At 52.0% G+C, this 26968-nt stretch overlaps 1 protein-coding gene across 1 annotated transcript; it reads right to left on the bottom strand.

The window, feature by feature from the left end:
• Positions 1-8022: 8022 nt before the first annotated feature.
• On the bottom strand, positions 8023-25155 carry CCNB3 (cyclin B3). The gene is made up of 12 exons (XM_077826387.1): positions 25128-25155; positions 20679-20798; positions 20011-20094; positions 18118-18236; positions 16644-16737; positions 15886-15984; positions 14491-14583; positions 13589-13726; positions 11568-11723; positions 10312-10461; positions 9239-9369; positions 8023-8284 (listed from the first exon to the last, which is right to left on the bottom strand). The coding sequence occupies exons 2-12, from the start codon at positions 20766-20768 to the stop codon at positions 8215-8217; spliced, it is 1224 nt and encodes a 407-aa protein (XP_077682513.1). The 5' UTR covers positions 20769-20798; positions 25128-25155; the 3' UTR covers positions 8023-8214.
• Between the last annotated feature and the right edge of the window lie 1813 nt (positions 25156-26968).

Raw genomic sequence — 26968 nt, 5'->3', positions numbered from 1 at the left:
GTTGAGGGCCCCAGTTCTGCCCCTCCTAATGCTTCCAGCCATGGTCTAGTTTAGAAACAATTCCAGCCCAGAGTGAGCCAGGCTCCATTTTACTCCATAACTCTGCCTCCCCCAGCCCACATGCAGAGCCAGGCTCGCTGCAGCTAGCCACAGTGGGAGGGAGCTGGATTCCCAGTGCCCCGAGCCCCATGCAGTGACAAACCTGCAGCCTTAGCAAGCCCTCTGTGGGTTACTCACATGCAGCACTAGGCTGAGAAACAGGCAGGTTGTGTTGGGTGCTATGGGGCAGCAGGGATGGAGCTGCGTGGAGCAGCATTCACCCTGCAACAGCTCACATGGTGCTGCAAGGTGTTGTCATGTGCTCATCCCCCACTTGGCTCTGTGCAGAGCTTTTTTGAAAATCCCATCCAGGGCCTGCACCAGCTGTACCCCATTGGCAGTGAGAGTGATTGGGCAGGTTACATAGCTCTGCAGCCACACCTGGGGAGATACGGCATCCTGCAATGGTTTCCGTAAGGAGTTGGTCCCCAGCGCATGGCTCTTAGAAGAGTAGTGATTGCCTGGCAGTCCGTGAGGGGGAGTCAATAGGTGGACCATGGGACAAATCCATAACCACCACAACAGCTGCTGCAGCACAGGGGCCAGCAAACAGAGCTATAAACAGGGGAGTTTGCTGGGGGAAGACTAGGAGAACCAGGCAGAGGAACAGACAGGCTAGTGAAGGGAGTGTGTGATGTTCTGGCAGTGGTGTGGTGCTCACTGGGGGTTTGTTTTGCTGTGGGTGGGGGTGTTTTAGGTTTGTGTATGTTTCCTACACCAACAGGACTTAGGTGGGAAGGCTGTGACAGATACAGAGCAGCAGTGGTAGTGACCCAAGCAGTGGAAGACACAGTGAAGATGACTGGATGTGGAAGCTGCGGTATGTACAGAATCCTGCAAGGGGTACCTGAAAAGAGTTTCGTCTGCATGAAATGCTGCCTGATGGAAGAAAAGATCTGAGGATTGGAGATGCAGGTGGAAACTCTGGTTGAGTTTAGAAGGGGGGGAGGGAGGGTTAAGCAGATGATGGAGCAAAGACACGAGGAGGCTGAAGGGAAAAGCTCAGATTTACAGATGGAAGCAGGACCAAAGAACGCTGAGGGGAGACTGCTGGGTGAGGAAAGTGGACAGTGGAAGCATGTGACTAAGAGAACGAGGCAGAGGAAAAGACTGATTATTGAAGGAGAAACAGAGCTCAGGAACAGGTTTGCAGAGTTGGAAAATGAAGAAGGGACACATCAGGTGGTCACTGAAGGTGAGAGGACAAGGAAGAAGAGAAGAGCAGCTAGCCCTATAGGAAGAGGGGAAGAGTAAATGGAGATAACACCAAATATGAGCCCCAGGAGGATACGGGATGAGTTGCAGAGGATTGCAAGGGAGAATAGGAATCAAGAGAACTTGCAGCCAGAGGGAACAGGGGATAGACCGGAGAATCGCACCATCAACAGGAAAAGGCAGGTCTACATGATTGGGGACTCCTTACTGAGACGAATAGACAGGTCTGTCACCAAAGCTGATCCAGAGAACAGAAGGGTGTCCTGTCTGCAGGGCGCTAAAATATGGGATGTGGACCTGAGGCTGAAGAGGATCCTAATGGGAGCAGGAAAGAATCTACTGATTGTCCTTCATGTGGGAACAAATGATACAGCTAGATTCTCGCTGGAACGTATCAAGGGAGACTATACCAGGCTGGGGAAGATGCTTAAGGAAATTGAGGCTCAGGTGATCTTCAGTGGGATTCTGCCTGTGCCTAGGGAAGGGCAACAAAGATGTGACAAGATTATGATGATCAACAGCTGGCTCAGGTAGTGGTGCTATAAGGAGGGTTTGGGGATGCATGGCCACTGGGAGGCATTCATGGCAGAGAACTGTTCTCTCAGGATGGACTTCACCTGAGTAGGGAGAGAAATAGACTTCTAGGATGGAGGCTGGCACAACTGATTAGGAGAGCTTTAAACTAGGAATCTGCGGGAGATGGCTGGGAGATGTCCAGGTAATTTCCATGCTGGATTTTAGCACTGAGAGGGAAGAAAACAAAGTAAGAAAGGATACAGCCGTGGGTAGGAGAATGGACATAAGGAGGAAGGGCAGTGTGGATACCAGTCTAATAGGTGATACTGGTGACAGAATGTCTGTGTGTAAATCGAGTGAAGAATGTGAGCAAAGCCAAACAGCAAAATTAAGATGTTTGTACCCCAGTGCGAGAAGCCTCGGTAACAAAATGGAGGAACTAGAGCTACTGGTGCAGGAAGTGAAACCAGATATTATAGGGATAACAGAACCATGGTGGAATAGTTGTCATGACTGGACTACAGGTATGGAAGGGTATGTGCTGTTTAGGAAAGACAGAAATGAAGGCAAAGGTGGCGGAGTAGCATTGTATATCAATGATGAGGTAGACTGTAAAGAAATAAGAGGCGATGGAATGGATAAGACAGAGTCTGTCTGGGCAAAAATCACATTGGGGAAGAAAGCTACTAGAGCCTCCCCTGGAATAGTGCTTGGGGTGTGCTATAGACCACCGGGATCTGATTTGGGTATGGATAGAGCCCTCTTTAATATTTTTAATTAAGTAAATACTAATGGGAATTGTGTGATCATGGGAGACTTTAACTTCCCAGATATAGACTGGAGGACGAGTGCTAGTAATAATAATAGGGCTCAGATTTTCCTGGGTGCGATAGCTGATGGATTCTTTCACCAAGTAGTTGCTGAACCAACAAAAGGGGATGCCATTTTAGATTTGGTTTTGGTGAGCATTGAAGACCTCATAGAAGAAATGGTTGTAGGGGACAACCTTGGTTTGAGCGATCATGAGCTAATTCAGTTCAAACCAAATGGAAGGATAAACAAAAATAAATCTGAGTTGGGTTTTTAAATTTCAAAAGGGCTGACTTTAAAAAATTAAGGAAATTAGTTAAGGAAGTGGATTGGACTGAAGAACTTGTGGATCTAAAGGCAGAGGAGGCCTGGAATTACTTCAAGTCAAAGCTGGAGAAGCTATCGGAAGCCTGCATCCCAAGAAAGGGGAAAAAACTCATAGGCAGAAGTTGTAGACCAAGCATCTCAGAGTGGTGATTAAGAAAAAGCAGAAAGCCTACAAGGAGTGGAAGATGGGAGGGACCAGCAAGGAAAGCTACCTTATTGAGGTCAGAACGTGCAGGGATAAAGTGAGAGGCCAAAAGCCATGTAGAGTTGGACCTTGCAAAGGGAATTAAAACCAATAGTAAAAGGTTCTATAGCCACATAAATAAAAGAAAACAAAGAAAAAAGAAGTGGGACCACTAAACACTGAGGGTGGAGTGGAGGTTAAGGATAATCTAGGCATGGCCAATATCTAAACAAATACTTTGCCTCAGTCTTTAATGAGGAGCTTAGGGATAATGGCAGGATGACAAATGGGAATGAGGATATGGAGGTGGATATTACCACATCTGAAGTAGAAGCCAAACTCAAACAGCTTAATGGGACAAAATCAGGGGGCTCAAATCTTCATCCAAGAATATTAAAGGAACTGGCACATAAAATTGCAAGCCCATTAGCAAGAATTTTTAATGAATCTGTAAACTCAGGGGCTGTACCCTATGACTGGAGAATTGCTAACATAGTTCCTATTTTTAAGAAAGGGGAAAAAAATGTGATCCAGGTAACCACAGGTCTGTTAGTTTGACATCTGTAGTATGCGAGGTCTTGAAAAAAAATTTGAAGGAGAAAGTAGTTAAGGACATTGAGATCAATGGTAATTGGGACAAAATACAATATGGTTTTACAAAAGGTAGATCGTGCTAAACCAACCCGATCTCCTTCTTTGAGAAAGTAACAGATTTTTTTAGACAAAGGAAAGGCAGTGGATCTAATTTACCTTGATTTCAGTAAGGCATTTGATACGGTTCCACATGGGGGATTAGTTAAATTGGAAAAGATGGGGTGGCTATGAAAATTGAAAGGTGGATAAGGAACTGGTTAAAGGGGAGACTACAACGGGTCATACTGAAAGGTGAACTGTCAGGCTGGAGGGAGGTTACTAATGGAGTTTCTCAGGGATCAATCTTTTTATTACTGACCTTGGCACAAAAAAGTGGGAGTGTGCTAATAAAGTTTGCAGATGAGGCAAAGCTGGGAGGTATTGCCAATACAGAGAGGGATCGGGATATCATACGGGAAGATCTGGATGACCTTGTAAACTGGAGTAATAGTAATAGGATGAAATTTAATAGTGAAAAGTGCAAGGTCATGCATTTAGGGATTAACAACAAGAATTTTTGTTATAAACTGGGGACTCATCACTTGGAAGTAATGGAGGAGAAGGACCTCGGAGTATTGGTTGATCACAGGATGACTATGAGCTGGCAATGTGATATGGCAGTGAAAAAAGCTAATGCGGTCTTGGGATGCATCAGGCGAGGTATTTCCAGTAGAGATAAGGAGGTGTTAGTACCATTATACAAGGCCCTGGTGAGACCTCATCTGGAATACTGTGTGTAGTTCTGGTCTCCCATGTTTAAGAAGGATGAATTCAAACTGGAACAGGTACAGAGAAGGGCTACTAGGATGATCTGAGGAATGGAAAACCTGTCTTATGAAAAGAGACTCAAAGAGCCTGGCTTGTTTAGCCTAACCAAAAGAAGGCTGAGGGGAAGATATGATTGCTCTCTATAAATATATCAGAGGGATAAATACCAGAGAGGGAGAGGAATTATTTAAGCTCAGTACCAATGTGGGCACAAGAACAAATGGATTTAAACTGGCCGTCAGGAAGTTTAGACTTGAAATTAGACAAAGGTTTCGAACCATCAGAGGAGAGAAGTTCTGGAACAGCCTTCTAAGGGAAGCAGTGGGGGCAAAAGACCTATCTGGCTTCAAGACTAAGCTTGATAAGTTTATGGAGGGGTATGATGAGATGGGATAGCCTAATTCTGGCAATTAATTGATCTTTGAGTATTAGCAGTAAATATGCCCAATGGCTTGTGATTGGAGGTTAGATGGGGTGGGATCTGAGATATCTACAGAGAATTCTTTCCTGGGTGTCTGGCTAGTGAGTCTTGCCCACATGCTCAGGGTTTAGCTGATCACCATATTTGGGGACGGGAATGAATTTTCCTCCGGGGCAGATTGGCAGAGGCCCTGGGGGTTTTTCACCTTCCTCTGTAGCATGGGACGCGGGTCACTTGCTGGAGGATTCTCTGCACCTTAAAGTCTTTAAACCATGATTTGAGGACTTCAATAGCTCAGACAGGTTAGGGGTTTATTACAGGAGTGGGTGGGTGAGATTCTGTGGCCTGCGTTGTGCAGGAGGTCAGACTAGACAATCATAATGGTCCCTTCTGACCTTAAAGTCTATGACTCTACGTGTTTTTGAATGGACCCCAAAATCTTTTTTTATTTTCTTCTTCTCTGGAGTCTGGACTCTGGCTAGATCTTGACCAAGATATTTGGATCTTGACAAAAACATTGAATACCCCAACAGTCAGCACTGCCCATGGTGCTCTAAAGGGACAGGCAGAAGATGCGAGGGTGATTCCCACCCCGGGAAATTCATTTTAGGTGACAAATCTGAGGAATTGTCCCCGATTGAAGTGTCATTATAGGAGGTTTTGGAACAAATAGATAAATTTAGAAATAAGAAGTCACCAGGACCAACTGGTATTCACCCAAGAGTTCTGCAGGCACTCAAATGTGAAACTACAGAACTACTCACTGTGGTTTGCAACTTATCACCTAAATCAGCCTCTGTAACACATGACGAGGATAGCTAATATGATGCCATATTTTAGAAAAGGGCCCACAGGTGATCCTGACAAGTACAGGCTGGTGAGTCTAACTTCAGGACGAGGCAAATTGGCTGAAACTATAGTAAAGAGCGGAATTATGAGGCACATGGATTAATACAATATGGTGGGGAAGAGTCAACCCAGCTTTTGTAAAGGAAACTCATGCCCCTATTAGAATTCTTTGAGGGTGTCAAGAAACACAGACAAGGGTGATCTACTGGCTATAGCGTACTTCGACTTTCAGAAAGCCTTTGACAAGGTCCCTTACCAAAGGCATTTGAGCTAAGTAAGCAGTCAAGCGATAAGAGGGAAGGTCCTCTCATGGATTAGTAACTGTTTAAAAGATAAGAAACAAAGGGTAGGACTAAATTGTCAGTTTTCAGAGTGGTGAGAGTTAAATAGCAGGGTCCCCCAAGGATCTGTATCAGGACTTGTGCTATTCAACATTCATAAATGATTTGGAAAAGGGGGCAAATAGTAAGGTGGCAAAGCTTGCAGATGATGTAAAATTACTCAAGATATCCAAAGCTGACAGCAAAGAATTACAAAGGGATCTCACAAAACTGAATGACTGGGCAACAAAAATGGCAGCTGAAATTCAGTGTTGATAAATGTAGAGTAATGCACATTGGAAAACATAATCCCAACTATCCATACAAAATGATGGAGTCTAAATTAGCTGTTACCATTCAAGAAAGATCTTGGAGTCATCATGGTAGCTCTCTGAAATCTTGTGCTCAATGTGCAGCAGCAAACAAACAAACAAAAGCTAAACAGCATGTTAGGAACCATTAGGAAAAGGATAGATATAATAATGCCACTACATAAATCCATGGTATGCTCACACCTTGCATACTTTCTGGTCACCCCACCTCAAAAAAACCCAAGGTATTTTAGAATTGGGAAAGTGCAGAGAGGGGCAACAAAAAGGACCAGGGTATGGAACAGCTTCCATGAGGAGAGATCAAAAAGACTGGGACTGTTCATCTTGGAAAAGAGATGAATAGGGGGAGGATATGAGAGAGGTCTATAAAATCATGACTGGTGTGGAGACAGTGAAAAAGGAAGCGCTAGGGGTCACCTGATGAAATTAATAGGCAGCAGGTTTAAAAAACAAACAAAAGGAAGTATTTCTTCACAGAACACACGTCAACCTGTGGAACTCACCACCAGGGGATGTTGTGAAGGCCAGAAGTATAAGTGAGTTCAAAAAAAGAACTAGATAAGTTCATGGAGGATACGTCCATCAATGGCTATTAGCCAAGATGGTCATGGATACAACCCCATGCTCTGGTGTCCCTAAGCCTCTGACTGCTAGAAGCTGGGACTGGATGACGGGATGGATCACTCGAGAATTGCCCTGTTCATTCCCTTTGAAGCACCTGGCATTGGCCACTGTTGGAAAACAGGATACTGGGCTAGACGGACCATTTCTCTGACCCAGTAGGGCTTAGGTGTGCTTTTGCCTAAAATCAAATGGCCCCATTTCTCATGTGCCACAGTAACTCCACAATGATTTAATGCCATGGGTTTTTTTTCCCCCTTACTTCCCCTGTGATCTGAGCATCAAGCTGGCTTCTTCATCAATAATGATTCTGGAGGCTAAATTCAGGTGCCTGCAGAATCTCCCAGGGTTTTCAGGAGTATCTCTGCATCTGTTGGACTCACTGATACTGGCACAAGGAGGAAGAGTCATTTTAAGACTATCTCCTAGTTTGCAGGGTCGCCATTCAGCACGCAGCTTGCAAAGTGCTACCACCTAGCACCCACTGATACCATGCGGCAGTCACAGGTACATTCAGATAGCTCGGAACCAGGGACTGGGATACAAGACCCAGCCAGAAAGAAGCCATCTATCGGCGCTTCAGATGCAGGAAGCAGGCTCAGGAAGAACCCCTCTGTGGCTGTAAGTCCCTTGTCTTGCACAATAGACAAGAGGAGGCCAGGTGCTACCCCAGCAAACCTCAAAGAAACAACCCTGCTAACCCTCCCCCAGCACGCCACCCAGCTGTGTGGCCCATGGGCCACACGTCACCCCTCCCAGCCTTTGGCCTGTATTTCCTCTGCAAGTTCCTTGGGGGCAGGGAGTGTCTTGCTAGGTATCTGTACAACAAGGGGCCCTGACCTCATGCCACTGCTGGGCTGGGAATACTAAACAGACTCTGCCAGGCAGGACAGATACACAATATTTTATTGACTTATTTTCCATGTGTTTAGTCCCCCAACAACACTTCCTACATTTTTTCCCCCCTTTAACATTAAAAAAAAAAATCTATGTACAGACCCATCTGGGCCAAGGGAGCGAATCTCTATGTACAGGATATTTACACACGGGCCGTGCACCCCTCCTAGCCAGGGGCAGGGCTGCCAGCCCCCAGGAGGGCTGCTCCCCCCATCTCCTGGGCTAGCTCTTCAGAGCCACCTCCAACTTCAGCATGTCCATGGGAGCACTCTTGGCCACTTCGAAGAAGACTCTGAAAAGGTGACACAGGCCTGTTAGTGGGGCACACCCGGCAGACGCACACAGCATAGGACAGGGTACGGGGGGGGGGAGCTCCCCCCAACCTGAGGGAAGTCTGCTGGGGCACTGGGCCCCAGCCAAATGCCTGTGGTCATTAGCAAAGGATTCCTTTCTCCAACGAGTTCATTAGGCATTGGCGTTAAATCGGCATGAGGTGCTCAGTCTAGCAACCCCACCCCCATGCCCTGTCCCTGTTGGCATGTCTCCAGCCACTATGGAGTCCTTCTGGGCACATGGGACCTGAGCTCCTAATGTACAAGCCTTCCAGGCCCCTTTTACACAGAGCAAAGGGCAAATTTCTCTCTTTGCAGGTCCTCTCCCTTTCAGGTGCTACCCCCGCTCCTCCCCCAGCAGAGGCCTGCGGCATACGTTCCAGGCCAGGGTGGCCCATGGCTCCAGCGTAAAGGGCACTTTTGCTGGCTCTGCCCCTGCAGCAGCCACAGCCCAGGGAGAACCCCTTAGAGCACTGACAGATTGTGGAATGCAGGTCAGCCCTTAGCTGTAGTACAGAGAGCTCCTGCTGGGCCAGCCTCTGCCAGACTGCAGCTAGCCAGCCCAGGTGGCTCAGTTGCTCCCCCCGCCCTCGGTGCAGCAGGCCCAAGGTGTCAGAAGCCACACTTAGCTCTAAAGAGACAAAGTTCAGAGCGACTGGGGGCAGCCAACCCTTGCCATGCTGCAGATCAACGTTCTTCTGCAGAGCGCAGGCCAGAGGTCAGAAAAGGTGATCACAATGGTCTCTTGGAAGCTGACACTGCACTGGGGCCAAAGCAGCAGGGCATTGAGATTGAGGAACAGCTTCACAGCTTCCGCCCCAGGCTGCCCAGTGCAGCGCCCCCTGCTGGCCAGTGGAAGAACTGTCCCGGCCCCCAGCCCATCAGACACACCGCCACAAGGAGAGTCCACTCACCGGTGGGAGTACTTTGTGCGCACTGCCTTTAACTTGTCATCGTGCTGGTAGGTCAGCAGGAAGTTCAGCCTCTTCACCAGCGGATGGAGCTCATGAGAGCTGTATCCGCTGTAATACTCCAGCGTGGGGCTCTGCAATGTGTTAGAGACTCAGAGCCTGGTCCAGCACCATTGCACATATACCCCACACTGCTTCTTCCAGGACACTGGAATAGATCTGACCCCTGGGATGCCCTGACCCTCTAATGGCTGCTTGGCCGGACTCCAGTGCAGACAGGACATGGATCACTGGCCTAATTTAGATAACAGCTGAGTTTGGCTTCTCATCGTGGAGAGATAGGAGCAGAGACAGGCCCAGTCAGGTCCCCACCCAGAGCCAAAGCAATGGCCTCTGTGCAGGTGGCCATCTGCAAACAGGAACACTGTGGTCAAAGGGGGGAGCAGCCAAGCACCAGAGTCAGCTGCCAGGCAGGAAGCATTGGACAAGAATGTCACATCCTTCTCCCCTTGCCTGTGGGGCCAGCTAGAGAGGATGAGAAGGTAGCGCAAAATGAGGCTGCTGAGGGCCCGGCTTGGAGAGTGCGGTGAGCTACCCCCTTCTCTAACTGCCCTTGAATGTACCAGGGCCTGCCCAGTACAGCTGCCCCTACCCCAGGCCCTGCACCCTCTGGAAGGTGGGAGCTGGAGAGCAGGTGTGGGACTCAACAGGTTAGGAACTTGGGCCCCACAGGCTCACGTGTAGCTAGCTATTAGGGGCAGGACCAAAGGAGAAGTGGAAGGGGTGGGGCTTCCCTGCCCATCCAGGATTGAAAGAGCATCAGTAGCTCAAGGCTGGGGGTTCCCTGCACAGACTGCAGGATCTGGGACCAACCCTCCTGCAGCCACTTTCCCAGTGGCTCCAGGACAGGGCCCACCCGCAGGTCCCTGGGGGAAACTAGCAGTGCCGTCTGGCTGGAGAGCCAGCAACAGCAGCCAAAGGGGAAGCCATTCCGGGCAGCCTCCTGCCCCTTGGGGTCAGTGGAGCTAATCTGGACAGCCTGGTATGGGGAAGGGCCAGGAGAGCAGGACACTCACCCATCCACCAAGGCTCTTCATCTTGAGCGCCAGGAGCAGGCAGCTCGCAGCCAGCTTGGAAGCACTCTCCTGGACGTAGTCGTACTCCGGCAAGGTCATCTCACAGATGAAGCGGGCCAGGGTCAGTGTCTCCATGCTGGCGTGAGCGCACTGGGACCATGGGAGGGGAAGGAGCTGCGGTGAGACCTCCCTGCTGAGCACTTAGTGAAGGGGAGATGCCTCCCCTAGGTGCCCCCAGAGCCAGGGCGGGCATGGTCATGGGGGAGCACACTGTCTGCACTGGAGAGCCCTGCTCAACGCTGGCTGCATGGGAGAGGCAGGTGGTCCCACCCAGCAGATAGCTGCCAGCTCACTGCAGTAAGGGCCCTGTCGGTGCTCAGCACGGGGCTGAGGAAGGGGGATGGGTCCAGGACACCCTGGAACACAGGCACCCCATGGCCCAAGGGGAGAGTCACTGAGTGAGCCAGCCTGGCTGCCTGTCCAGGTCACTCAAGCCAAGCAGCTGGGACTGGACCAACTGTCTCGCTCTTCCTGCTGGGACAAGCCAGATCCAGACCCCCCAGACCTCTCCATGGAGGAGCCTCCAGCATCCAGGCCTGGACGCCTGCTCATCTCCCACCCTGAGTGCCCAATACTCCTGTCCCTTCTGGAGCTCACAGCCAAGCAAGCACTTGATTCCCCTCCCTGGATAGGAGAGAGCTTCCTGCTGTGGGTGTGTCGGGCAGAGCAGGGGGCACCACTAGGCGGGGCAGAGGAGCCAGCCAGCACTTCCACATGACTGAGATGGCCAGGCCTACATGGACCAAAGAGCAAGCGGATGGCGGAGAAAGAGACATTGCTGCTCCTGGCATGGCACAGAACATCCCACTCTGCTCCCCTCAGTGCCCTGAGCCGGGACTTTCCTCCAGGCCACTGTGGCGCGGAAAGGGACGGCAGGTTTTGGCAGGAGCGATAGGATCCGGGGGATGGGGAGAAGGGAGAGAGCTTGTTTGCTGGTTACAGCCCCTCGGACAAGCTAGCATTTTCTTTCCGGCAAAAAAGCAGCCTTTGCCGTCCCCAGGGCGCCACCCCCTCGTAGGGACGATGCAGACAGCATGAACGAGAGCACTTTATGCCTACGTTGTGCTCATTTCCCCACCAGCAGCCCAATGAGATTGTGCCAGCTGGCTAGTGGGGGAGGGTGTCATCGAGGTCGCCTGCCAGCCTCTAGCTGTGACCACCCACATCCCCCGCTACAGGCAGAAATGAGGCCCCACCTTGGCAAACCTCCGCAGGAAGCGATACGGGATGGGAATGTTGATGTCGAACTTCAGCGTGCGGAGGATACTCATCTCCATGGCAATCAGCTCCTCCCTCTTGTAGGCGTCGTCACAGATGTAGAGGAAGTCGTCCACACATGGGGGGCAGCGCTCCTAAAGGGGAACAGCCACAGAAACGCTCAGCCCCACCTACACCCAGGCCCGTGACAGTCCCTAGGGGGCGCTGTGCTGAGCTGCCTGGTGAGGGCTAAACTAAAACCCGACCCCCTTGGGGTGAGATTTTCAGAAGCATCTAGGTGAACTTGGAGCACGAATCCCATTCACTTTCAGTGGACTTGGCTCCCAATCCCTTTATCCACTTTTTGGAAGATTTCCCTTCTGGCTCTTTAAAAACACACTGGCACTTCTACGAAATGTGAACCCTGGTGTCCTGGCTGGAGTTCAACCTGGATGAGGCCATGCTGCCCCCCAGGGACAGCCCTGCAGTCACAAATGGGATAACACCACTCCAGAACTGCCCTGTATTGCTGCTGTTGAACAGCTGCCACTGTTCCAGAGGTGGCTGCATTTCAGTGGTGGGCCAAATGATCGTTGCAGATGGCACCAAGCAGTGATGCACATTGAAGACGGGGCAGGCCGATGCAGAGCACTTCACTTTCATCCAAGTTTTCCATGGGAAACTTATTTTCAGCAAAAATTCAAAATCAAAAGATTTTATTGGGGAAATGCCGTTGCAGTGCCTCATGGGAGTTACAGTTCAGGTGCCTCATGCTCCTGTTCTCCTCTATAGGGTGGGCTCGACATCTTGCAGGATGCCCCAAAGTTTACCCTCTTAGAAAGGGGAGGCAGTGCATCATGGGAGATGTAGTCCAACCAGGGAGCTAGACCATAGTGGAAAATCCAGCAGGAGACAACCCACCAACAGTTCCCACAAGGCACTGCAGCAGTATATCTGGATTGAAATATCAATTTGGGGCATTTGATTGATTGGGAAATTTTTGACCAGCCCTACCCAGTCTCCCCACCTGGGTAACTTGCCCAAACTTTCACCTTTCAGGCTGGGGATTTTCACCATAATACCAAGGTGGTGGTGATGCGGGGGGGACATCTCTCCGGCTTGGTTTGATTTTTGGTTACAGAATAGGGTGTGGATGGTGTCCCAACAAACTGCCAGTGCCTGGAACAGCTGGGCTCCATTCCCAAGCACAGTGCATTGGAATGCTTTAACCAGCACTTGTGGGATCAAAAAGCATATCAGCCCTGTCACCAATGGCAGCATTCTCTCCCTGGGATTCCTCCCCACTTCCTGTTTCCTCCTTTGGCGAGGAAATTAAACACAAAAACTCAAGTTAATCCTGCATCATGGCTCCAACGCTCTCAAGTCAGGCGTAACATTACCGCCGCCATGCTACGGAGCGATCCATGCAGCCCTTCCTCCCTTGTTCAGGTTAGTTGCTCAGTGGCAGCTATCGCAGCACACTCGGTCCATAGGATGTGCACCAAGGTCCAAGTTCATGGGGCAGCTTTAACATTTGGAATGTCCCAACTGCCTGATCTTCCCCCCCTTTGCTGGTACAGCCCTATTCACACCAGCACACGCTCCCAGGGATTTGTGTTAAAGGTGAGATGCTAACCAGTAGGATCTGTCTAAGGGCTAACTAGGCCCCAAGGGGTAAATTCCAGCCCACTACTCCCTTGATCCCAGCCTGCCCACCCCCTCACGGCTATTCTGGCACTGGGGCCTTTCGAGCAGCAACAGCCAATCGCTGTACCATGGCCTTAGCCACATGAGCTGAGTGGGGGCTATGATGTGACTGCATGGCATGCTCCATGTGTGTCCCCCTCTGAGCCTGGCATGAAGGGCCCATTAGCCATGTTTGGAAGGGATCTGGAGCCAAGTTTACCCAGCCACACAGTGTGTTCCAAGGGGCAGGCCATAGGGATGTGTTACCCACTGCCGACAAGCCAGGATGCCCCCAACACCCCGCAGTTCTCTGCCCAGGCCAGAGCTGGGTCACCTCAAACTTGGAAGCGATGAGGATGGCCGTGGAACCGATGAGCTGCAGCTTGTCCCTCATGCTCACCACCTCCACTAGGTAGTGATCCACCAGCTTCACCGCCAGGTACAGCGTCTCATGGTTTAGCTCAAAGTTCTCCTGGGGGAGACACAGATGGAATGGCACATGCCAGCCAGTGTGACCCACGCTGGGAGCAGGCACTCAGGGTTTGCTACGTTCCCCAGCTGCCCTCCGCGGGCAAGCGCCCCATGCAGCAGACTCAGGGCAAGGGGCAACAGTGCCCCTCACTGCTCTGCTCCTGAGACTTGCCCTCATGCAGGCTGGGACTTGTTTTAGCAGCCAGGGGAAAACGCTTCCCATTCCCAGCCCGGGGGTGAAGGTCGCGTCTGCTGCTTTGCCCCAGGCTGCCCACCCCAAGTGCTCAGGCACAGATCAGTGTCGTTTGGCACAGGGAAGGGTCCCTGGTGCTCCACTTGTCTGACTCGCCAGGCTGTTCCTCCTCTGTCCAGACTCCAGGGCTGGCTCCTGACGTACGTCCAGAGGAGAGTCAGGGCCAGCGTCTCCACGAGGTTACCGGCCCCTCCCAAGGACGCCGTAGAAACACGGTAAGCGGCTTCCTCCCCCTGGCCTGCAGCCCCCTTTCTGCAATCCCTTCTCCACTCACAGCCCTTTCACCCCCGCCACAAGCTAGGTTCACAGCTGCGTGCAGCCGAGCCACATGGGGGGTGTTGAGGGATTTCTCTCCTCCACGTGGCTCCTGCTCAAGCCCACAGGGGAGGGAGGGCTGGTCTGCGCCACCTCCAGCTGGCTGGGGTTTGTGTTACAAACAGACACTGTGCACACGCTGGTGCTCTCCTGGCAGCTCGTACTCTCCCTCCCCCCAAAGGAGCCCAGGTGCGCACCTGGACCTCCACCATCCAGTCCACCAGAATGGCTCTCATGTCCCTGCTGATGTCGTACTGCTTCTCCATGTAGTTTGGGAGCAAGAACTTCTCCTGCCAAGGGAGCCACAGAGAGGCTGTTAGTGAATGAAGCCCACCCACTGCAGCATGCGGGTAGGGGCCTGGAGGGGCTGAGTCCATGGCCCTGCCATCCTGCAGGCAGGCTGCTAAGCCCTCTCCATGGCACCATAGCCAGGAGCTGCTGCTGTCATGGCAGGGCCTCCCTGGGACAGACCCTCAGCACCACTGTTGACATACGAGGGTCCTACCCACCGCCCAAGCCCAGTTGTGTCTCTGCAATGGCTCCAACTCTCGTGATGGGCTGGATGCCAGAGCCCAGCTGATCCTACCCTATGCTACTCATCTCTCCTGGGGCCAGCCAACCCTGCTACATCAAGGGAAGGGGCACCCACGGCCCCCAGCAGGGATTAGTGGCTGGGGGAACAGTTCCTGCCAGAAGGTGCCATCCGCACAGACAATGCTGCAAGGAGAGCAGCAGTAACTGGGCTTTACCATGCAAAGGTGAGCTAGGAGCCCAGCCTGCTTCCCCCGCTGGGCCAGCGAGCAGCACGGCCGGAGGGGAAATGGCCACCAGGGCCTGCCCAGGGTTTCTCAGGGAGATTCACTGCCATGGACAGAGTGGCCGTCAGCCAAGTGGAACCAATCACCCTGCCCAGGACTAGCCAGCCTCCTGCCAGGAGAGCCCTGGGCTCCAGGGAGGCTGCGCGGAGCGGGCAGGGGGAACAGAGAGCTGTATGAAACAGGCTGCCTGGAGCTAGTTTGTCTGCTTGGAAAGAGCGAAAGGCTGAGCCAAGCCAGCCAGGACATGAGTCAAGGGCTTTTGGAAATCAAGCTTTATGCTTCAAGTGCTAAGGTGCAACCCGCCTGCCCTCCCAATGCACCAGCCCCCCATTTGCAATGCCATGAAATGTGGAAGACAAATGCACTGGAGGGGGCTGCACTCTCTTCTGTGGAGACAACGGGACTTCATAGAATCATAGAATATCAGGGTTGGAAGGGACCTCAGGAGGTCATCTAGTCCAAGCCCCTGCTCAAAACAGGGCCAATCCCCAATTTTTGGCCCAGATCCCTAAATGGCCCCCTCAAGGATTGAGCTGACAACCCTGGGTTTAGCAGGCCAATGCTCAAACCACTGAGCTATCCCTCCCCCTTTCAGACTCTAGGGGCCTCAGCCTGGCATTCTAGCTCCTTCCTGTGCCTGATGCCCCCTGGAGCCAGCCTGGCATCCCCAGGGCGTCGAGCCAGCGAGCTCCGAGAGGCTGGGCCAGTCCAGCAGAGGAAGAAGGAGAGAAGGTCAAAGCTGAGATCCCTGTGCCCTCCCCAAGCATCACACACTTCTCTCTCCTTCATGTAATTGAAGATCTCCTTAGCGTACTCGGCGCTGGCGTAAGCGTCGCCCAGCTGCTCCTTGTCAATGTCCTCAATGGCAGGCGCCTGCGGAGAAGGAGAGAAGGTTGGGGGATAGCTCTGGAGTCCCAGAGGTACCTCGAGAGAGGAGTCCCATGTGCTTGTGACAAGGAGGCAGTGAGAGCAATGGCTGGTCAGGCACTGGGCTGCCGGCCCCAGGCTGCTTTGCTAGCAGAGGAGTGTCCACAGCGATGTGGAAACCCCAGCCTGGAACACAGCTGGCGCTGCAAGCCCTGTCACTGTGCTTCATCCTGCTCTGCAACACCTCTCGTGCTGCTCTCCCAGCTCACCTGGTGGGACTTTTCTGGAGCAGGTTGCCTATGTGGCCTGCAGGGAGCAGACCTGCCCCCACACAGCGTTCAGGGGAAATTAGCCCCCAGATCCCATCTGTGTAGCCCAGCAGCTGGGGAGGGGGCAAGGTGCGGCTTGGCTTCACGCACGCAGATGGACAGGGCCCAAGGCTCAGTCCCCCTACAGGGTGAGCAGTTGAGGCAGCAACTGCAGGCAGTGTTCCGGTATCCCCAGGAAGAGGTGAACGAGTGCCATCTAGGGACAGGGTGAGGCGTGGACACTTGCCTCCTGCGAGGAATGCAACACCAGAATACCAGCTGAGCCCCATGTGCTGCTCACACCTATTGCCCTCCCAGGGGCCACTAGGTTGGCAGTGGGCTCCCAATTCCACTGACCTGCACAGGCGCCGGCTCCTCCAGCACCGGGTCATTCTTGGGAACCAGTTTGGGCTCAGCAGATGCCTCATCCGGGGGTGTTTTCCTCGTTGCCCTAACAGAAGCAGCCAAGAGCGGGTCAGACACTGCAAAAGGCCAGGCTCAGGGGCAGCCTGGGGAGTCTCTGGCTCTAGATCTCAGGAAGAGGTTGGGGGGTGTTGGTCATCCAGTGCCCCAGGAATCGCCAGATCACATCAGACCAGGTCCAGGAGCCCAGGATCCTCTCTCCAATAGCGCCCTGTAATAGCTGCTTCAGAGGCAGGGCAAGAAACCCCCCAAGTGAACAAAGACACCTGCCCATGAGGGAAATGTCTTCCCTGTCCATGACCGGCTGATACCCTGAAGCAGGAGGCTTTACAGCCCTGTCAATATTTTATCTTGACTATCACCACCATGAAGGTTCCCGTTATCCACATCAACACCCAAACTTTCCTTGAATTCCACTACGCTTTTGGCCTACATGAGATCTTGTGACAGAGTTCCACAGGCCAACTGTGCATTGTATGTAAAAGGCATTTTCCTTTAGCAGTTTTAAATGGAATGGCTTTCAATCCCATTGAAGTCCCCTTGTCCTTGTGTTAGGATGACAAGGATCTCCCATCTGTCCCCTCCGTACCACTCCCTTTCTACATCCGCCTCACATCCCCTAGTGTTAGTCTCCTCTCCAAGGCACACAATCCCCATCTCTCTTCCTACGAGTTTTTGCAGGACCCTGAATCTTCTCATCAAGGAGACACGCACATGCGTCTGCCATCTCCTTTCAGACAGGGTGATAATAACTGCCCAGCATCCGTGGGCAGCACGCCCCATTGATATATAATAGCATTAGACTATTTTCCACATAGCAACACCCCTTCCTTCCACATCCCAGCTTCCTATTTGCCTTTAGCTGCAGCCGCATCCCTTAGGATTTCCCTTCTCCCCTGTGCATCAGCCAGCCAGGATGGAGGGATGTTCCTCTACCCCGTTTTACACTGTGGGGCCTGGCCTGGCCTGCAGCTTCTCCCACTCCATTTTCTCAACTATCCTCCTAGCTCCCCTCTGGAGGAGAGCTCGCCATGGCCGCAGAGTCTGCCAACAAGCAGGCTGAGCACATTCCCAATGGCGAAAGCCTCTCCAAGGACACCCCACCCTCCCTGCTGGCAAAGGACCTGCCATCAGAGGCCCCAGCTCCACCAAGAGACCCTGAGAGCCAAGAAGCATTGGCACAGAGAGACATTAAGCTTTTGGAGACTGACCCTCTGCCAGAGGGTCCCCTTGGGCTGCAGCCTGGAAAGTGACAGCACTGTGCGAGCCAGTAATGGTGCTAGCCAGAGGGACAGCGGCTCCGATAACAGGGTAAATGTGCATCCATCAGAGCAAGGACCCCAGCTCAGCTGCAAGGGGTGGGCGGTGCTGGGGCTGCATCAGGGCTGACCCACAGAATGTTACTCACTTTTTCAAGTTGATCTCATTGTTCTTCAAGACCCCCAGAGCAGCTGTGCCTTTCTGTGCCTTCCTGGGACCTGCCTTCGTGGCATCCTTCTTCCTCAGGCCAGCCTGGTTCTTGTGAGCCTGGCAGGTGAGAGGGCAATGCTGGGAACACAGCATGACACACAGAGGGGCAGCCTGGCCAGGCTCCCCAGCATCGCACCACTCAGACGAGCCTGCCCATGGCAATGGGTGCCAGGAGCTCTGTAAAGCTTCACTTAGCAACAAACAGCGTTGGGGGAACATCTGACAATCAGACAAACACTGAGGGGGGATTCAGGAAGGCACTGTGCCAGGAGAGCTCAGCGTACTCTGGCTAGGCAGGAGCACCAGGAACTGGGGTTAAGCAAAATGGGGTTTTTACAGTGCTGTGGAGCCCTGATTTCCCAGACTCCTGGTCAACCAGGTTTGGGTCTTGCAATGACTGGAGCTCTGCTCCCATGACTCCAAGTACTACAGAAGGAGAGCTCCCATCTTGAGGAGCTCAAGGTCTGGGATGCTGAAGCTAAAGTCCTTGGCAGCTGTACTTGCTGAGGCCCCCTGGAACTGGACGAGCACAGATGAGCACCTTATTATCCAATGCCCTGACTCTAAAGAGGCCTTTGGGGATCAAATGTGGGTTTTAGTATCTAGAGCCTGAACTCTCTCTGCAGATCAGCACAAGTCACCACAGCGATACAACATGTTAACCACTGGGAACTTTCAGCAACAATGGAAAGTGGAAATATTGGAAACTTTTAATAAAATCTCCCATACAATCATGGCACAAGAACATAGGAATGGCCATCCTAGGTCAGACCAATGGCCCATCTAGCTGATAGTGGCAAGTGCCAGGTGCTTCAGAGGGAGTGAACAGAACAGGGCAATGTATCAAGTGATCCACCTCCTGTTGTCCAGTCCCAGATTGTGGCAGAGGCTTAGGGCCACCCAGAACATGGGATTGCATCCCTGACCATCTTGGCTAATAGCCATTGATGGACCTATATTCTGTGAACTTATTTAATTCTTTTTTGGCCTTCACAACATCCCCTGACAAGGAGTTCCACAGATTGACTGTGCATCGTGGGAAGAAATACTTCCTTTCGTTTGTTGCATATTAATTTCATTGGGTGAGCCCTGGCTCCTGTGTTACATGAAGGGGTAAATAACACTTTCTTATTCACTTTCTCCACACCAGTCATGATTTCATCGACCTCTATCACATCCCCCCTCAGTTGTCTCTTTTCCAAGCTGAAAAATCCAGCTTGTAACCCAGATGGCTTCCAGCAGGGATGGAAATCCAAGCTTTGCACTCTGATTGAGGGGTGACCAGCTCCCTCTGTGGCAGGAAGTTTGGTCACAATGCTCCTTAAGCAGTACACTGCAACATGCACTGTCTAGAGGGACCCCTGGGGAGGTGTAGGAGCACATCCAATACAGGGAAGCCAACGAAAGGAGCTAGTCCCTCCGAAACAAACAGGTTTGCTGCCTGGTTTGCCTGCAGGCTATTGATAGTTGTGAAGTTTCACTGGATGTTGAGCCCGCCAGTCTTAGCAGGGAAAATATTTTAAGGTTAACATCAGCATGGTCTAGTGGTTAGAGCACAGGGCTGGGATGCGGAAGAAGAGTTTGTTCCCTGATCAGAGTGTAAGGACTAATATATGGGAGCATGGTCTTTATATCAGAGCAGTGGGCCAGGCATCAGGACCCCTAGTCCCCCACACCCCAGCCCATGCACAAGTCAGCACCAAACAAGACCAGACAACAGGACAGGGGGACACAAGGTAGAAATGAAACATTCAGCTCAGGGAGGAACCCTGCCCATCCAGTTCCCCCACAAGCTTCCTCCCCAGTCCCTGCAGCAGTGCTGTGTCCTTACGTTAGTGAGGTCTCCGAAGGCAGACCTCTTCTTGGGTGCCCCCTGGGGTGAGGACGGGGACCTCTTTGCTTGACAGCTCTCCTCCTAGAGCAAGGAGCAGATCATTGAGATGGCATGCTGGACCCAACCTCACCAAGCGTGGGCTCCTCTGCCACCCTTCCCTTGGCAGCCATGTCCAGAACAAGGGACATGGCACCGAAGATACCAACTTTCAGATACCACCAGTCGAGGTGGGTCTGGAAGCGTCACGTATTCTCACAGCTCCAGCTGTGATAGGTCTGCCCCACAATGCCACAGTAGCTGAATCTGATGTATCAGCCTCACCAAACCCCATTGAGGGGGAAAGTGAGGGCAGGCTAGACCCCAGCTTACAGATAGGGTTTGAGGCTGCGTGACTTGCCCAAAGGGCAACAGGCCAGACTGAAGCTCTGTAGGGGCCAGCCCGGAGCTTTAAAGCATTAACACGACTGAAGTGCTGGGACCAATCTTGGCCCAAATCTTAGAAGAGGGAGAAGCCACCTTTTCCCTGTGGCCTCCAAACTCCAGGGACCAGCCCGCACCTTTACCAGCAAAGGCCCCATTGCAACCCCCAAAGTGAGCGATCCATATGTATCCACATCCCCAGCTCCCAGCGGGGCAGGAGGAAATTACTAGCTCCACAGACTCACCTTCTCAGGTCTGGCATTTTCCACTGCTCCTGCTTTGCCAGGCCGGAGCTGTTTACTACCCGTGGTCTTGGAGTTGCGTGGCACTGGCATCTTCTTCCGTCAGCCTCCGCCCACGCACACCTGCACACAGAGGCGAGAGATGCCCCCAAAATGCTGACTAATGATCTCAATGCACTTTACAGACTCAAGGCCTCAGCCTCCCTCATGAGGCAGGCAAACAGCCTTCATCCGCACCTCACAGATGGGGAAACTGAGGCATGGGGAGGGGAAAGGATTAGCCCAAGGGCACCCAGTCAGCAGCGCTAGGAGACATGGGTTTATTTTCTATCCATACTCCCATCTGTTATCATCCACACCACAGAGCAGTGACTGCAAACCTCTGCCTCAAGGACTTTAGCAGTAGCTCAGACACTACCTTTAATACACGTAAACTCCTCACAGGCAGAGAGTAGCCCGTTGGGATCAAACAGAATCCACCACCTCCCACAGCTCTCAGTGACTCCCTGGGAAGCCTAAGCTGGGAAGCAGTGCCTCCCCACCCCCCAGCCTCATCCCTCACGGTCTGGTTTTTCAGGTGCTACTGGAGCCACTGTTGCTTCTCCAGGCTAACGCCACCTCTCTCCACAGCTTTCAGTCCAAGGGACCTTGGGTCGTGGCCACCCCCATTCCATTACCTTCTGATTGGGGAGCAATGCAACAAGAACCACCCTACTGTCATGGGGAAAAGACAACGGGATGAAACAGCTTCTGCAGGATCCTGTTAGAGCAACGGTTGCCCTGCCATGGCAGCATTTCCCCTGGGCCCCTGCACTGGTGCGAAGCTGCTTTGAGGAAGGGGAGTGGCACAGAAGCAGAGCTAGTCTGGGGGCCTTCTCATGTGAGGCGGGGAAGAACCACTGCTAGGGCTTAGGAGCATGCAAGCCAGAGTGAGCATACTCCCTATTTAACTCTTTGAATGCCACTGGGGTCTCATGGAAATAACAACTGGGAGCATTCTGAAGGCCGGGAAGGAGGCCGGGGCCTTTGTCCATGGGGTAGCAGGAGGGCTGAGGCAACAGGAAGGCAGGAAGGATGCTGGCAGGTGCGTTTGGTTGTTGGGGGTGGTGGCTGGGGAAGGTTGGGGCTTTCAGCAGCAGTTTGCAGGCAAGTCTACCCATCCGGAGCGTTGGAGGTGCTGAAGAAGATGCAGGCATTAGGGAGGTAACAGAGGAGGGGAGCATGCCAAAAAAAATCCCTGGACACACTCATGTACCCCTGCAGACTCTAATCTGCAGCACTGCAGAGAACCAGCCACTTCTCCCTCAGGGTTGTCTGGCTGCTGAGGGACATGATGAATGGGACACCAGCAAGCCAGTGCCAACCTGGTGACAGCAAGCTGTCCAGCGGAAGATCCAGATCTAAGACCCACTGTAGGACCTTTGCTCCCTGGCCCCCAAAATAGGATATTTAGTTACAATTCAGATTGAATTCAGTCTATCCCGCTCTGCTTCTTCCTCCCTCCCATCACTCTGCCAGGGGGCTGGCAGTTAGGGCCCAGCTGGAAGCGTGGTTGCACCGAAGTAGTGACATGCGAGGTAGGGCTGGGAGAAAGCAGATATTATTAATGTGCCTAAAGAGCATCCAAGATCAGGACTCTATTGTGCTAGGTGCCATATAAACAGAACAGCAGAAGGTCCACGCTCCAAAGAGCTTGTAATCTATACAGGGGGGAAGGGATAGAACACACCAGCTGAGTGAACCATGTGATGGCAACAAATAGCATGTTAGTGGCATGATTAAATGGAAAGAAAAGGGAAGGTGAGGAGGGTGCAGGGGAGAAGATGGTTAGAGTGGTAGTGTGGAAAGAAGTGAAGATGAAGAGACTGAGGAAGAGGGTTGGAGCAGTAGTTCAATGAGAACTCCAGAAAGGTCTCTGGATGTCTGAAGGTCCCTGCCTTGGCTGCTTCTACAGCTGCTCCTATCAGCTGGTGTATCTGGCTAGTTCCTCTCTGCAGTTTGCACCCCCTCCTCTGGGAAACAGAGACCCCATTGGCTTGCACTCTGGGAAGCTAGAGCAGCCAATCTTCACCTGTCTTCCAGTCAGTCTGATGCAAAGGAGATCTGCTCATGCTAGGGAGCCAGACAAAATCACCCCAGCGTGTTAAGGGCATAGTGTGTTCAGTGCCTTTGGCAGCACCAATCCCAACACCTGATGTAGCTCCAAGGAACACAAACCAACAGATCAGGGTAGGGATAGCTCACGCCCACAGGAGCTGAAAAGCCTTTTGTTCAAATCTGGAGACCTAAGCCATGACGACAACCCAACCTAGAGTGACTTTCCAGACAAGCTCCCACCAGCTCTGCTGTTCTCCCATGTACAGCCCAGACCACACCCAGTCACTACAGAGAGCACTAGGTTGTAACAGTTTCCATTGACTCCAGTGGCTACTGTGACATCACCCCTTCACAAATGAACCCTGATATGTGGGTCCCCCTTCCTGCTCAGCAGCCATTTTCAGAGTGCATGTTACAAAGCGTTTCCCAGCATCTATATACTGGCCAACACCCAGCTCTTAAATTTCAGTCATAAATCACACAGCCAGCAGGGGAGCACCATGACCACCATTTTACAGATGGAGAAACTGAGGCACAGGGCTGTGAACTGACTTACCTGAGGTCATCCAGCAATCCCATGGCAGAGCTGGGACTAGAACCCATGTCTCCTGGGTGCTCTATCCACTAGGCCTCACTGCCTTAAGATAGGGGGAGACAGGAGGGCAAAGCAACTGTCTGTATGGCTTTGGAGCTGGATTATCAGCCCTGGAGACTGATTGGCCTCTGTTTGCTCACAGAACACGTACAGATGGGCACCAGCATGGCAAGCTACCCACTCACAATGCCCCAGCCAATGCACTTTAACCTTGACATAGAATAGGCCTCATTAGTGTCAGTGGATATGGATTGTGAGTGGGCCCCCCACCTCACTAGGAGCTGGACAGAGACACGCTCCCCCCACCCAGGCACTAGACAAGAACAATTTTGACACTGTCGCTAGATCTCAAGCAGTTGTAATGAGCCCATCCCCACAACAGCTAAGCACCTGCCTGCCAGGCTGGATGTGAACTAGCAACCTAGATGTGAAAGGCTCCACAGTCCAGGTCCAGGTCTGTAGCTGTTTGCATGTTTGTTTTTGCATTAAGTTGCCGGTCTGAGCCACCTAAGGGCAGAAATCCATGCAGTGACATTTTGGGACTGTCAACATTACCCTCCTCCCCTTTAAACTAAGGATGCTTGGAACCAAATCTATGCTTTATGTGACTGTACTGAGGTCGTGGGAGTTGTGTGGGAAGGTAAATATGGACTTTTGTCCTCTGGTTAAATTGATGGAGGGGGGCAAACAGAGAGAACACTTTCCTACAGTGCCATTAAGCAGTCATTCCACTAGCACCTTTCATTCCCACCCGCTTCCCAAAGACAGCCCTGGAATGTGTGCTCTAGGTCAACAAGGTTAATTATAGCCAGGAGCCACAGCACAACAAGCCAGGGACACATCTCAGGTGCTTTAATAATAGGAGTACTCGTGGCACCTTAGAGACTAACAAATTTATTTGAGCACAAATACTCCTTTTCTTTTTGCGAATACAGACTAACAGGGCTGCTACTCTGAAACCTTTAATAATAGGGTACTTGGTGGAAAACATGCTATCATTTTAGCAGCTGGGATTAGGTTTTCCAGGACCTTCCAACCTGGCTCAGAAACCTGGATTTCCCAAAAGCTCTGCAGTAAACGAGGAACAATGGCTACACATCACAACTGGCTTGGTTTGCAATATCCACCCAACAGATTCAAAAGACACAACTGAGTTAGCTAATCCACATAGACAGAAATTACTGAGCTGCTGTTTGGAGACACATTATGGATAAAACCATCCAATCAGAGGAGAGCCAGCCAGGGTTAGTGCAGCACCCAGCAAGGGGAACGAGGCCAGTACAAATCTCATCACCATGCAGCTGCCCCCAGCCACAAGAGATCTGAATTTGCACCTTCTCCCGGAGTCACTGAACTTTGGCTCAGGGTAAAGGAATCTGGAACACACACACCCATTATCTAATCAACCCTGAACCCTTATAAACTTCTCTTCCCCCCCAGCACGGCTCGGGGTCAGCCCACCGCGGACTGCAGGCCCTGGGAGGGAGCAATCAGCGGCTGCCGAAGCTCCCTGCCAACCCCACAGCGATTTCGCAGGCGACGCTCAGGGAAGGGGCGGCAGCAGCAAGCCGAGAGGAAGCGCAGGCCGCAGGAAGGACAAGGGCAAGTCTGCCCGGGCCACATGCCGGAGGGAAGGCGCAACACGGGCTGCATTGACGCGGGGCAGGGACGCTGGCACCCCGGGCAGAGCGGGCCGGGGCCCGGGAAGTGCCGGCCGGCCGGGGGGGGGGGTAAGGTGACCCGCCAGGCCCGGAGCTCACCTGGCCTCTCAGCGCCCGGCCCCGATCCGGCCTCCGCCCAAGAGCTGTGGCTGCTGCTGCTGCACAACGTAGATTTGAAAACTGCGGCCTTGGCAGGAGGCAGCTTGCGATTGGCCAGTAGGCAGCCAATCAGTGAGCCAGGTTGAATGCGGTTGCTAAGGGCGGTGCACAGCGTTTTAAAAATCGGCTCCCTCAGCCAATGGGAGAAATGGCTTCTCGGCCAGCGGGCGGGCCAAGACACATGGGGGGCGTGATCTCCCTTATCCGCCATTTTTATTGGCTGGGCACTCGCCAAGTGGCGCGTCTTGTTTTAAATTGACCTTAAAGAGTCAGACAGCGAGGAAAGTGCTAGCAGCTGCTGGAGCAGGGAGGGACTGCGCGGGGACTGCCCCAGCCTGAGCCTGTCCCCTCCTCCCCCCAAGGCCTGCACCCCCCTCACCAGGGAGGGCCCCGCCTTGCTCCACCTGCCGCTCCTACTCAGCCACTCTGGCACAGGGACTGCGAAACGTGGAGGAGGGGTGGAAAGAGAACAGGAGGACTTGTGGCACCTTAGTGACTAACCAATGTATCTGAGCATAAGCTTTCCTGAGCTACAGCCTGCAGTGGAATGCCTTCATCGGATGCCTGCAGTGGAAATACAGTGGGGAGATTTATATACACAGAGAACATGAAACAATGGGTGTTACCATACACACTGTAACCAGAGTGATCAGGGAAGCTGAGCTATTACCAGCGGGCGGAGGGGGGGTGAAACCTTTTGTAGTGATAATCCAGGTGGGCCATTTCCAGCAGTTGACAAGAACCTGTGAGGAACAGAGAGGGGGGAATAAACATGGGGAAATAATTTTACTTTGTGTAATGACACATCCACTCCCAGTCTTTATTCAAGCCTAAGTTAATTGTGTCCAGTTTGCAAATTAATTCCAATTCAGCAGTCCCTCACTGGAGTCTCTACGTAAAGGAATAAATGGACACAAATCAGACATCAAGAATTATAACATTAAAAAACCAGTCGGAGAACACTTCAATCTCTTTGGTTGCTCGATTACAGACCTAAAAGTAACAATTCTTCAACAAAAAAACTTCAAAAACAGACTCCAATGAGCTCACCTTACCTGATCACTCTCATTACAGTGTGTATGGTAACACCCATACTGCAGGCATCCAATGAAGTGAGCTGTAGCTCATGAAAGCTTATGCTCAAATTAATTTGTTAGTCTCAAGTGCCACAAGTACTCCTTTTCTTCATCCCTTAGGGGCTGCCAACTTTCTGACCGAACAAAACCAAACACCCAGCCCCTGCCCCTTCTCCAAGGCCCTACCCCACCCCACTCACTCCATCCTCCTTCCATTGCTTGCTCTTTCCCACCCACCCTCACTCATTGCGGAGGGAGGGTCCCTTTTCTACCAGGTGTTCGTTTGAAAACTGGTGACCTGGCAACCTACTGCTAATGGAGCTTCCTCTTCTTAAACTGGGTTTTCACACTGCTAATTACAGACACTGAAGTTGCAGAAAGTGCATTTTCTAGATTGTTTAAGAATATGTTGAATAGGACTGTCCCAGAATAGGCCCCTGGGTGACACCGTCTGTCCATTCTGAAAATTGACCATTTATTCCTACCCTTTGTTTTCTATCTTTTAGCCAGTTACCAATCCATGAGAGAACCTTCCCTCTTATCCCATGTCTGCTTACTTTGCTTAAGAGCCTTTGGTGAGGACCTTGTCAAAGGCTTTTTGAAAAACTAAGTACACTATATCCATTCAATCCCCCTTGGCCACATGCTTGTTGACCCACTCAAAGAATTCTAGTAGATCGGTGAGGCAAGACTTCCCTTTACAAA

This window comes from Eretmochelys imbricata, chromosome 9 (genome assembly GCF_965152235.1).
Source record: "Eretmochelys imbricata isolate rEreImb1 chromosome 9, rEreImb1.hap1, whole genome shotgun sequence".
Classification (NCBI taxonomy): Eukaryota; Metazoa; Chordata; order Testudines; family Cheloniidae; genus Eretmochelys; species Eretmochelys imbricata.
This window is presented reverse-complemented; position numbering and strand designations above follow the sequence as displayed.

Excerpts from the sequence above, each read along its gene's own strand:
- CCNB3 (XM_077826387.1), bottom strand. The coding sequence starts at position 20,768 with ATGCCAGTGCCACGCAACTCCAAGACCACGGGTAGTAAACAGCTCCGG. Across the intron at positions 16,738-18,117 it reads AATGAGATCAACTTGAAAAA|GGCAACGAGGAAAACACCCC; the intron begins GTGAGTAACATT and ends TGCTTCTGTTAG. Across the intron at positions 11,724-13,588 it reads TCATCGCTTCCAAGTTTGAG|GAGCGCTGCCCCCCATGTGT; the intron begins GTGACCCAGCTC and ends GTTCCCCTTTAG.